This window comes from Melanerpes formicivorus, unplaced genomic scaffold (assembly GCF_026170545.1).
Source record: "Melanerpes formicivorus ecotype bairdi unplaced genomic scaffold, bMelFor1.0.p_v2 SCAF_14, whole genome shotgun sequence".
NCBI lineage: Eukaryota > Metazoa > Chordata > Aves > Piciformes > Picidae > Melanerpes > Melanerpes formicivorus.
In genome coordinates, this window is record NW_027142366.1 from 3,417,876 (window position 1) to 3,430,126 (window position 12,251).

The 12,251-nt window shown below is 58.7% G+C and overlaps 1 protein-coding gene across 4 annotated transcripts in view; it reads left to right on the forward strand.

Moving 5' to 3' along the window:
• RADIL (Rap associating with DIL domain) overlaps positions 1-12,251 on the forward strand; it is a 28,107-nt gene that overhangs the window by 13,234 nt on the left and 2,622 nt on the right. For 3 of the 4 annotated variants that reach the window (XM_068146630.1, XM_068146632.1, XM_068146631.1), the window contains exons 5-16: positions 1,898-2,190; positions 3,250-3,909; positions 4,082-4,119; positions 5,121-5,281; positions 6,466-6,578; positions 7,448-7,685; positions 8,159-8,331; positions 8,604-8,754; positions 9,097-9,287; positions 10,101-10,494; positions 10,796-10,935; positions 11,718-11,857. In XM_068146630.1, coding sequence (XP_068002731.1) covers positions 1,898-2,190; positions 3,250-3,909; positions 4,082-4,119; positions 5,121-5,281; positions 6,466-6,578; positions 7,448-7,685; positions 8,159-8,331; positions 8,604-8,754; positions 9,097-9,287; positions 10,101-10,494; positions 10,796-10,935; positions 11,718-11,857 — 2,692 coding nt within the window. The remainder of the gene's footprint in view (positions 1-1,897; positions 2,191-3,249; positions 3,910-4,081; positions 4,120-5,120; positions 5,282-6,465; positions 6,579-7,447; positions 7,686-8,158; positions 8,332-8,603; positions 8,755-9,096; positions 9,288-10,100; positions 10,495-10,795; positions 10,936-11,717; positions 11,858-12,251) is intronic. The other variant, XM_068146633.1, reaches the window with a different exon arrangement.

A 12,251-nucleotide genomic window follows, 5' to 3' on the forward strand; every position in this document is an offset into this window, starting at 1 on the left:
CAGTACCAGGGGACTGAAAAAATCCTACCCCAGTTCGTGGAGGGACTTTGTTATGCTCAGGAAAAGAGCTGTGTTTATCTTTCCAGTGCAGCTCCGGGGTTAGCAGGGAGCCTGTGACGGGGGCTCTATCAGCAGTCAAAAAGCAGATTTTTCCTACACAAAATAAATACAGAAGCTTCCTTTCCCCTAGATAAGGGACCAGTGATGGCATGTCTCTCTGGGCAATGGGACCCCAGTCCCAGCAGCTCCTGCTCCATCCCAGTGCAATGAGCTCCAGCAATAGCTGCTTCCCAGGATCCAAACCCTCTCCTTCTCCACTCCCATGGGCTGTGCTGAGATCTGCATTGTCCCAGCTGCCCTTCATCCCTTTGGCTCATTTCCCTGCTGTGGGTTGGGGATGAGGCTCCTGGGGAGGGCCAAGGCCTTCTGCTGAGAGGTTTGGGGCTGGCCTTTGGCATTCACAGTGTCACAGCCTAGGCAGGATTGTTGCACCCCCCCAGATTTTCTCTCTGTGGGGCACAGGCATTCTGTGCCGTGCCACTGGCCGTGATGGGAACACGAGCAGGGCCCATTGCCTTTTTAAGGAGGATGTGTAACACTGAACTGCTTGGGGTGGCTTGGCCATGCCTTGCCCTAATCCCAAGGCATGTAAACAGCAGGGGCTATTTTCTCCCTCTCCCACCCTCCTCTTCATCCTGGTCTCTTTCATTTTCCCAGCAAAGGAGAGCTGGGTTTAAAACAAACAATCAAACAAACACAAACCCGGGTGTTTCAGAGCTGGCAGCCCATTCCTCACCAAATAAGGCAGATGACATTTTTGCTCGGGTCTGAACTCGTGAGTGTCCCTTTAAGCAGCCCTGGGCACTAGGCTCTCTGCTGTCACCAAATCCCGCCGGCTGTCCCCAGATCCCGCCGGCCGAAGCCTGCTCGCTGCTCGGCCGAGCTGTGCCGTGAGCAGGGCTCTGGCATCCTGCTGTACCGACCTTGCTGCAGTGCTGCTGCTCCCACAGGCAAAGCCTTTAGGGCTTTTCTTCCTTCTCTTCATCCTCCCTGAATGCCAGCGACCTGCTCCCAGGAGGCTGCCCACCCGAGGTACGAGCATCTCCCACCGGACCTGCAACTTCTTATTCCTCCTGCAGAACTTGAGCCACACTTGCAGCATGATGAAGGGACCCGGGGACCCCCAGGGATGAGGATGCCTCAGGAAGGGCTGTTTCTGCAGCTTGGCCAGGCCTATTGGCTCACTCCAGCTCTCCCGTCAGTCTTGCAGGCAGCATCGCCTGAACTGATGCTTGGGAGAAGTTAATTACAGCTTGCTCTTGCTGCAGGCAGGCTCCACTGCAGCTCACAGCTCCCATGCCTGGCTGATGCTTGATGGGGGCCAGGGGGAAACCCTCCCTGCAGCTCCTGTTTCCAGCCACTAAAGGCCTCAAAGCAGCATCCAGGCTGCTGCTTTTTTGCCCCCTCCCCCCTTTTTTCTTTCTTTCCCCCAAAGATTGAGTTAAATTAGTTTTTTAGCAGATATTTCCTCCTGCCCCCTCTAGACCTGGTAGTGTGGCTGTGGTGGGTGGGGGATGCTGGGGATACCAAGTCTGGCCCGGCTGCCCCCACAGTCAATGGGTTTGGGGGACAAGGAGGGCTGGCAGCACCCCCTTATTTTTTTGGTGGTGTCATTGGGACAGAAAACTCTGCGCCTTGGTGTCCTGGTGTCTCCCTTCAGGGAGGGCAAAGGACCGGGGGACATCAGTCCAGGCAGGGTGTGTGGTCCTGGGAAAGCTGCAGCATCCCTCTAGCCGTGGGGTGCTGGGGCTGCGGGGGGTCCCGGGGTTTGGGGGGGGGGGGGGACGACGCTGAATGCTGTTCTCCCCCCCTCACTCCACCCCCCAATTCTCCGCAGGCATCAACGCCCAAGCGCGGAAGCTGCAGCGACACCGGGCGCGGGGGGCTCGCCGGCCACCGGCGGGGGCTGAGCGCCGCGGCCCCCCCCCAGCCCCGGCCCTGCGGCGCAGCCTCAGCGAGACCAGCCTGGGCAACCCGGTTCGGCGAGGTGGGACCGGGAGCGGGGAGCGTCTCCAGCGGCACTGCTCCACCCTGCCCGGCAGCCCGGCGGCGCGGAGCGGCGGCAGCATGCGGTACTCCCTCTACCAGTCCCCGCACCTCCTGCTCTTGCAGGGCTACAGCCAGCAGCATGTAAGCACCGCGCCTGCTCACCCCTCCACGGCACCCCCCGGCACCCCTCTGCTTTCCTCCCATCACTCCCAAATTCCCGGGAAGGGGGGCTGCTTGCATGGCCGGAGCTGCTGGGGTAGGAGGGGGTGGTGGTGGGCGGCTGGTATGGAAGGAGCATCCTTTAGAAAATGAGCAGTACCAGCTTGGGACTTTGCAGCCTTTTCCCCAAGTCTGTCCCCCGAACCTGTCTTCAAGCCCAGGGGGTTGCAGAGACTCCCGGGCAAAGCCACAGAGGGGCAACGGGGAAATCCCCGGAAGAATGCAGGGAAAGCCCCCGGAGCAGCACCCCTCCTCGGGCAGAAGGGACGCCCGGTTTTGCAGGTGATGGCTGAGCTGCCCCATCCCTTATCTGGCTGCTTCGTTAGTGGCAAATGTTAATGAGAAGCAGCAAGGAGACAGTGTGTCTGGGAGTCTCTGCTCCCCAGCGCTGGAGGCACTTGGAGAACTGGAAAGGACTGGGATGGCCCTTGTAGTTAATACTTACTTTGTCCTCGCTGAGCATCTGGCTCTTCCAATCTGTCTGGCAGGGTGACACTGGCACTGCAGCCCTCAGCAGGCATCCAGTACAGCTGGTGAAACTGAGGCACGGGGTGGTTATGTGAGCTGCCTTGGGGCGGTGTGGGCAGGCTGGGCAGCAAGACTTGGGTCCCACCATCATCACCCAGGCAGAAGGATGCAGACATTGCTGAGGTCTAGGGAGAGAAAGTGGGCAAGAAAAGCATCTGTGGTAAGTGGGGGGTGAAAGGTGGAGGGAAGGCTCCTTCTGCCCAAAGCAGCCATGTTTACTGCATGCCCAAAGTTATTGTGCCTGTTTATTACTGCACCCAAAGCTGGGAGTGCTGCCTTGGCACTGGGCAGCGAGGAAAATCGAGAGAGAAACGTGGCTCTGCTGTGCAAAGGTGCAGCAGGAGGGTGGGTGGCCGGGGGACAGAGATACTGCAGCACCCACTGCACTGCAGGGAGGAAGGTCCCTCTTTCCCCCCAGCTCCGTGGTTCATGCTGAGTCTCCCCGCTTGGCAGGACAGCTTGGTTTACCTGCTGAACCGTGAGCAGCACACGGTGGGCCAGAGGACGCAGGCCAGCAAGCCCAGCATCAGCCTGTCAGCCCCTGACATTCTGCCCCTGCACTGCACCATCAGGAAGCTCCGACCTTCCCGGCACCGCTCGGAGGAGAAGCTGGTGCTGGAGCCCATCGCCGGTGCCGGCATCTCCGTCAACTTCGCCAAGGTGGCCCGGACGGTGGTGCTGCGGCACGGGGACCTCCTCTCCCTCGGCCTCTACTACTTGCTCCTCTACAAGGACCCCATGAAAGCACAGCCGCTGCCGGCGCAGACCCTGCTGAGGCTGCGAGCCCTGCACCCTGCTGTCCCCGAGGGCCCCCCCGTCTGCAGGGCTTGTGGCAGCCTGCTGAAGGAGAGGGACCCTGCCGCCAAAAAGCGGGGGCCCTCCAGCGGCCCCAGACCGCCTCGCAGAAAGCTGTTGCTGGAGTTTGATCCGGCAGCTGAGGACGTGCTCCTGCAGCGCATCATGACCCTGATCGAGCCGGGAGGGGATGACCACAAGCTGACACCTGCCTTCCTGCTCTGCCTCTGCATCCAGCACTCAGCCACCAGCTTCGAGCCCGGAGACTTTGGGCAGCTGGTGCTCAAAGTGGCCAAAATGATCCAGAGGACGGTGTGGGTCAGTTGGTGGTGGGCTGGGGGCAGTGGTGGTGCGGGTGTACTGCTGGATGCCCCCGAGGGAGCCTCCCTCTGCTTGGCTCCCAGCAGCAGTGAGTGCTGGCTGGGGTGATGCTTGTACTGCCCTGTCCCTGCTCGTTTACATTTTGCTTTCTCCTTCTCTCCCTGCCCAGGAGCGGACACGGGAGCTGGCCGAAAAGCAGTCCCAGCAGTAAGTGCAACGCACCACCCTTCCCTGTTTTGGCTCAAACCAGGGAGGATTCAGCTCAGATCTTCCTCCATGAGTGAGGGCCATCCAAATCTGGCTAAATCCACCCTCCCAGCCTGCTGGCATGGCTTGCATGCTGAGTTCTTTTGCTCAGTCCCACGTTTGGCTCTCTGCTCCGTGCTTGCAAGGCTCCTGCTTGGGAATGTGTGAAACTGTAAGAGCAGGCATGCTCAGAACCTGCAGCACCTCTGGGGCCTCCTCCAATCCAAGACCTGGTCAAGACTTCATCATCCCCAAAGGATGTAGTGGGGATGGTCCTGGTGTGGGCCCCCAGTTGGCCCACACTGAAGACTTACCTGTGGAGTGGGAACGGGTCCGGTCATGCATGTGTGCATCCAAGGATGGTAGTAGAGGGTGTTCCAGGGTGGGGAACACCACTAGGACCATCACAGAGGTGCAGGGGACCTGGCCTCCCAGCCCTTTCCAAAACCCAGGCTCCAAAGCAGCATCTGGAGAAACAGTTGGTGCTTGTTGTGAGCTCTTTGGGGACAAGCTCTGAGGATATTTCCCAGGCCTCTCCTGCAGCAGGAAAAAGCAGTTCAGCAGTTGAGAAACTTCCCAGATGCTTTTTATTTATTTTGTTTTATTTTTGAACAGCTCAGTGCAGGCAGGCTGGGTTTAGCCATCCAGAGCTGGCAGGAGCAGCACATACTTCTTGGGGACAGCTGCTCTTCAGCCACAAGTACTTACTGCAATTCAGCCGGCGAGGGGGAGTCTCACCCTAAAGTGGCACCCCACAAAGGACAGGTGGCCCTTTGCCATTCCACAGAGCAGGAACCACCAGGCTGCTGCTTGTAAAGGGTTTTCCCAAGGGCAGTGCTGGTCTGAAGGGTGAAGGGATGCAAAAGCTCTCTGGCCTTGCCCCAGGATGGTTATTTTTCTCCCCAAAAGCTTAAGCAGGGATGCTGAGGAGCGCAGTCATAACTCCTGCTGTGTCTCCCCAGCCAGGACCCTGCCACCCTGTCTCGCTTCACCATCACAGACCTTCTCCCAGATCTGCAGCACATCCTCTTCTGGATGGCCAATGCCATCGAGGTCCTCTACTTCATCCAGCAGAAATCACCCACCTACATCCAGAGCATGGAGGAGGAGCTGGACGTCAGAGGTAGGGCTGGGTGCAGCTCCCTGCTTGTTTCTCCAGCCAGAGCGACTTTGCTCTGCTAATCCCCAGGCACAAGCTGGGGTCAGTGCCCCTGAGACACTCCTTGAACCACCTCCCCATAATCCTCACTAGCAGGGACAGCTGTGAGCTGCAGGCTGGGCTAATCTGTGCAGGAGGAGCAGCCTCCTGTCCTGCCATGGTGCTGCTTGGCTTTGGGGACAGGTTTGTTGGGCTGTGTTTGAGTTGGGTTGTGCTTGTGTGGTGTTTGCAGCCAAGCCTCCCCTTTCCACCGTGGCATCTTGTGGGTAATACCTTGGGGGTGGCTTTTGGCCTGCCTCCATCTAGCTGCAGAGCTGGGGCTTGGGTTTGCAGCCAGCCCTGCAGAACTGCTCACTGGTGAGCCCATGTTAATGCCAGCAAAAACCAAAGAGCTCAGCAAAGAAACAAAGGGTATTAAATTGGCCTCAGAAACCTTCTGGTTGATGCAGCAAATGAAAATGTTCACAGGCCAGCCAGCATGGAGGGCTGCGGCTGAGGCCACCTTGCTGTGCTGCCAGGGGTGCTGTGAGCTGTGGGAGATGACTGGGGGGTGGTCTGGGATGAGAAGAACCTCTTTGCTCCTGCTGGGGGGGAGGCCAGGGTGGTGATGCCAACCCAGGAGCACTAATAACCCCCACTCAGGGGATGGTGTCCAGCTCTGGTGTCCTCAGGACAGGAAAGATGTGGACCTGTTAGAGCAGGTCCAGAGGAGGTCACAAAAATGCTGCAAGAGATGGAACCCCTCTGCTGTGAGGCCAGGCTGAGAGAGTTGGGGTTGTTCAGCCTGGAGAAGAGAAGGCTTCAGGGAGACCTTCTGGTGGCCTTGCAGTACTTAAAGGGACTGATAAGAAAGATGGGGAATTTTTTTTCAATGAGGGTGGTGAGACACTGGCCCAGGTTGCCCAGAGAGGTGGGAGATGCCCCATCCTTGGAACCTTCAGGTTGTTTGGGAGTCTGAATAACCTGCTCTAGTTGCAGATGTCCCTGCTGACTGCAGGGAATTGGACTAGACACCCTTGAAATCTCCCTTCAGACCCAGTCTATAGTTCTGTGATTCTATCCTGTGATTTGGGGAGCAGTGAGTTTGGCTCACCTTGCTGCTGCAGGCTTACTTCCTCTCCTTCTCCTCTCTCCTCTCCTCCCCCTAGGCTCCAAGGAGTCTCTGTTCTCCTCGACCATCACCGCCAGCGAGGAGGCCATGACAGTGCTGGAGGAGGTGGTCATGTACACCTTCCAGCAGTGTGTCTACTACATCTCCAAGGTAGGTGCTTCCTGGGGGAGGGCAGCAGCATCCCACGGGGCCAGCACATGCATCCCCAGCAGCTCTCAGGCTGTGCAGGAGGTTTGAGCTTTCCCTCTGGCAGCTGCCTCACACGGAGGTGTTTTCCTTTGGGCTGAAGCGCCCTGAGGTTTGGTCACAGACCAGGGAAAGTATTGAATTCCTGCGGTGTGGTTCCCTACCTGCAGTGCAGCGGCGCAGGGGAGGCGTTTGGGGAGAGCTGCTTGGCTCTGGCCTGCCTGGCAATAATGGTGCAATTCAGGGCACGGTGGAAAGGGGCCCCTGGACCGTTGCCGTTGGACCACGAGAGCCGGGAGCAGGGAACAGAGCAGGCAGTGTGAGGCAGGAGAAAGGCTGCTGTGTGCACTGCTGCTGGCATGTGGGGACGCAGGGGATGCTCCTGCGCCGCTCTGCTGGAGCATCCTCCTCCTCCCCAGCACCCCTGCCTCCCCTTCAGCCTCCCCCCAGCTGGGTCCTAGGTGCTGCTCTCCCATTTAAGCAACAGGGAAAGATCATCCCCATTGTTCCTGGCTTTTCTTTCACCCTCACGGCCAGCTGGTTGGCCACCACCCTGGTTCAGAGCAGTTTTCAGATCCCTTTAGCTGAACTATCCCACACCACCACCTCCAGCTGCTAAAAACAACAGATATGCTCATCCTTCTTCTTCCTTTTCAAACACTTGTGCTACACCAGAATGCACAGAGGCAGGGGGTAAGCAGGATCAGCCCCTTGCTGGAGCAGCACCAGCAAGCTTTACTTGGCTTGCGGAGGTGAGGGGGTCAAAAGGCTTTGGCTCATGCATAAAATCCAACTGAAATCAGTCTGCTGTGAACTTGCTGCTCTCCCTGCAGTGTCTGTACGTGTCGCTCCCTGCCCTGCTGGAGTGTAACCCCTTCCAGAACGAGTGCCGGGAGAGCTGGCGAGCATCGCCCCCGCTGCCCGAGGAGCTCCGCAGAGTGGTGCTCATCTACCAGGCAGCTCTGGACCTGCTCCGCCAGTACGAGGTGCACCCAGAGATCACCTCCCAGATGTTTGCTTACCTCTTCTTCTTCTCCAACACTCTGCTCTTCAACCAGCTCTTGGATAAGGGTCAGTCCTCCTCAAACACCCACCTTAGACTGGGTAACCCACAGGGGACTGACCCTTAGGGAGACATTCCAGTGCCACCTCGGTGGGTACAGAAGGGAGGATGCTTCAAAAGGGGATGGAGAGCGGGGCTCCAGGGTCCCCAGTCCCAGGAGAGGTTTAGCTCTGCCCACCCTGTGCAAGAGCACTGCCCTTTTGAGACTGAGCAGAGGAGGCTGAGAATATTTGGAGAGCAGCTCATGAATAAACTCCAGCCTGCTTTGTGACTGAGGTGCTCCATTGCCTGCTGTTAATGCTAGGCCAGGTCCAGCCACCAGCAGGAGTAACAGCTGTAGGATGCTTGGGACATTAACCTGGATTTATTTTGTTGCCCTGTGGCAGCCTTACCTCTTGGGCAGGTGTTGAGCTCTGGCTGAACAACTGGGGGCTGAGGGGCTGGTCCCCAACACATGCTGACGGATGCTTTGCCTCCACAGGCTCCTCTCTTGGCTGCTTCCATTGGTCTCACGGGGTGAAGCTGCGGGCCAGCGTCCGGCTGCTCCTGGAGTGGTTGCGTGGAGCAGGCTTTGAGCAGCTTGCCCAGCAGTTCTTTGCCAAACTTGCTAGTGTGGCCAACCTGCTGGCCATGCCTGGCTCCCAGCTGGTCCAGGTGAGGGATGCTCACAGCATTGAGATGGGCACTGGCAGGAGAGGCCCTGCTTGGTGTTCGGGGGTGTGTTTGTCCCTGCAGTGATGTCTCTTCTGCAACCTGTTGCCAGCCCCTTCCTGGGGTGGTGGGTCTGTGGCTTGGCAGTACTGAGGAAAGGATGCTCAGGCTCACTCCCTCTTGCCCAACCCCTCCCTCCCACCATCCTCCTTGTGATCTCCCAGGAGAGAGCAGCTCCTCACCTCTGCCCTTTGCCTTGCTGTCCCCCTGCTCAGATGACCTGGCCGTCCCTGCGAGCCGAGTTCCCGGCGCTGAGCCCTGCGCAGCTGCATCGGGTGCTGAGCCAGTGCCAGGCGGTGATGGATGTGGGCTGCATTGCAGCGTGGCAGCCCGGCGAGGAGGAGAGCCCAGCCACCTTCCAGCCTGGTGAGCCCCTGGCGTCACACTCAGTGCTCCAGTCACCGGCAGGCTCCCTCCAAAGATCTCATGCATAAACCCAAGGGGCAAATCCCTTCTCCTCCCTGGGGTTCCTGCAGTAATGGCAGCGATCAGGAATAACCACAGCCCCCTGATGCTGATACTGCAAAGGATGCAAAGTGCCCTCTGAGGGCTTGGGCCTCTCTCTGTGTTCCCAAGTGAGGGATGCTGCTGCCTCACAGCTTGCTCTCTCCTGGATCCTGGCTGGGAGACTACACATGGCTGAGAGCTGGGAGGCAGCAGTGGGGTGCAGCCCGGGCCAGCACTAGCCACCCTCCCTCCACCTTCCAGAGGAGATGCTGGAGTCCTTTGACAACCACCCTCCCATCATCCTGCCCAGTGGGGGCTTCAAAGTGGACCTGGAGATGGAGACACTGGATGACAACATCTACCGCCACCTGCTCTACATCCGCCACTTCCTCTGGAGCCTGCAGAGCAAGACCCCCAACCCCAGCGAGGGGCCAGGCTCAGCACCCCAAAAGGTAGCCTGTTCTAGAAAGAGAGGCTGTTACTCTCTTAGGTGGACAGGAGGGGCTTGGCTCCCTCTGGAGACCCCCTCCAACTCAGTGCCACAGGCTCACTGCCTGGAGCTGCAGCAGTGCCCTCAGGTAGAGCTGAGGGAGGGATTAGTGCTGCTAATCCGCCAGCCCGGGAGGTGTGGGAAGGTGAGCTGGAAGGACAGGCTGGTCCCAGCAATCCCATTAGTGGGTAGAAGGGAGAAAGCATGGGGGGATGTCTGCAGGCAGCGCTCCCCTTCTCTCTGCACCTTCCCCTGTCCTCCCTGCCCTGCACCCTGCCTGTCCCCACCGTGCAAAGCACTCATCAGCTAATGCCTGTGAAACACAGGCGAGACGTGCTGTGGCTGCTAAGCTCAGGCACCATTCATCTCCAGCTCACTGGGGAGGACATCCCTCCAGCAGGTCCCCTTCTCCTCTCCTGCCCTGTCCCCACAGGCACTGCTACTTCCTCCTGTCACTCTGGGGCGACATCAGCCAGCTCTAGGGCCCCAGGTGCTCTCCCTGTCTCCCCTTCCAATGGGATTCCTCAGCATGGATGTGACCAAGAGTGCCCTCCTGGCTAGCTGCAACCATCCCCAGCATGGCCCTAGCCACAGAACTGAGGTGTGGGAGCTGTGCTGGGAAGCCAGGAAAAGCCCTGGCAGTGTCCAAAGTGCCAAGGCTTTGACTGGAGCCAGCAGCTGTCCTGGCTGCAAGGCAGACAGGGTGCTGGGGTGCAGGTAGGGTGTGAAAAGCACATGCAGAGGGGGCCCACAGAGCATTTTTCTCCATCTGAAGCAAGAGACATCCACGACAGCAGATGTCCTGGAGGTGAGCGAGAACCTGGCTGTCACCCTGGCGACCACCACTCCCCAGGAGGACTACTGCACCTCGGGGGGCTGTGCTGAAGCAGAGGGGAGCCCCCCACTCGGCCTGGCCACCAATGGCTGCTCCTGTGAGCACCCCACCAGTGAGCCCCAGCTCCAGGAGAAGCTCAAGCAGCTGCAGCTGGGCAAAAGTCCAGTTCCCAGAGCCAGCATGGCACCTACAGACCCCTCCTGCCTGCTGACACCACCAACCACGCCCCTGAACTTCGACGCTGGGAGCCCAGAGTCCCCACAAGGCACTGGCAAGGGACTGCAGGACCCTCGGAGGAATGGGATGAATGGCACCAAAGGCAGCACCCCTGAAGGTACTGAAAAGTGGCACTGCCTTGCTTTAGGGGGGGCAGGAGTGGGGCACAAAGGTGTTTGCTGCCATTCTGCATGGCCCTGCCTCTACACATGGTTCCTGTGGGGACTTGCCAGTGCTTGGACAGGGCAGGTGGGAGCCAATGAACCTTCTTATCCACCTCCTGCCCAGGCAGAGAACCAGCACCTGGGGCTATCTGAGGAGGGCTCCCACGGGGCTTTAGTGGGTGGTTTAGGGTGGGAGGTTGTGAGGCTGGGTTTGGGCAATGCCAGAGCAGTAAGCTGGTCTCTCTCCACTGCCAGGATGCTCACCGACCCCCTACGACTACCCCACACCAGAGTCTTCCAGCCGCAGCTCTGCCACTGACGACTTCTGCTATGTCTTCGTGGTGGAGCTGGAGAGAGGACCCATTGGGCTGGGCATGGGGCTGATTGATGGCTTGGTGAGTGCTCACCAACCGTGGGACAGGGCTGATAGCTTTTCAGGCAGCTGGAGTGGGACATGTGGGACGTGTTTTATACCCCAAGAAAAGCCAGCAAAGAATCTGTTGGCTTCTAGGCTGCTTCTCCTGGGGAAAATGGGGCACAGAGTGATCTGTCAGGAGGAGCAGAGCTCTGCTCCTGGGTTGCTGTGCATGCAAAGTCCATCACAGCTGTCCTGCAGCTGGAGGGAGCAAAGAGGCTCAGCAGTCTAATGGAAGGAAAATGACTCAGCTGAGGTCTTTCCTCCACCCTTCAGTGGGTGGCAAGGGAAGCAGAGGGGAGCAAGGAGGTGCCAGAACCACCGGGCCAGCAACAGCTCTTGTTCCATAAGGTGGTGTTGCAGCCTGGCTCAGCGTGGTAGATCATCTCACTGAGTGGCCTTTCATGGCTGTGCATTAGTCACTAGGAAACAGAGCATCACCGAGCCCCTGGGAACACTGAGAGCAAAGAAGTCCTATCCCAAGGCAGCTGCAGGCCAATGATGCTTTACTCTTAACTAAATGGAACAAGAAAAGATTGCCCTTCCCTCTCGTTTCTGTGCATAAACTGATATAAGACTCAGCTGTTAGCAACACTGTCCCCAGCACCCTTCCATCCTGTTCCCCACTGCCTTCAGGGTCCCACCAGGCATCAGGCTGGGAGCCAGCAGGGAAAGTCACCTGGGCCTGGGTCCCTTTGGGACTGCCAGCCTTGTGTGTCCCCTCTGCCCTGGCTGGTCTCTCAGCACCTTTCCCTCCACCAGCACACTCCCCTCTGCTCCCCGGGGATCTACATCCGCACCCTGATCGAGGACAGCCCCGCGGCCGCCGACGGCAGGCTCTCCATCGGGGACCGCATCCTGGCCGTCAACGGCACCAGCCTCATCGGGGCAGACTACCAAAGGTGAGTGGCACCTGCTTTGGTATCAGCACCACGGGAGTTCCTGCTCAGCCCAGGGTTTCAGCTGCTTGGCAGCAAAGAGCCTGAGGCTGGGCTCTTTTCAGTGCTGCCCAGCGGTAGGACAAGAGGCAACAGGCACAAACTAGACCATGAGAGGTTTCACTTAAAGAGATGCACTGGAACAGGCTGCCCAGAGAGGTTGTGGAGTTTCCTTCTCTGGAGACTTTCAAAATGCACCTGGATGTGTTCCTGTGCAACCTGATGTAGGCAGACTGGCAGGGGACTGGACTAGATGCTCTCCAGAGCTCCCTTCCAACCCCTACCATTCTGTCTGAGGCAGAGCTCAGCTTAGGGCTTCTTTGCCCTTGTCCTGGCAGCACTTGTGTGCAGACTGGGC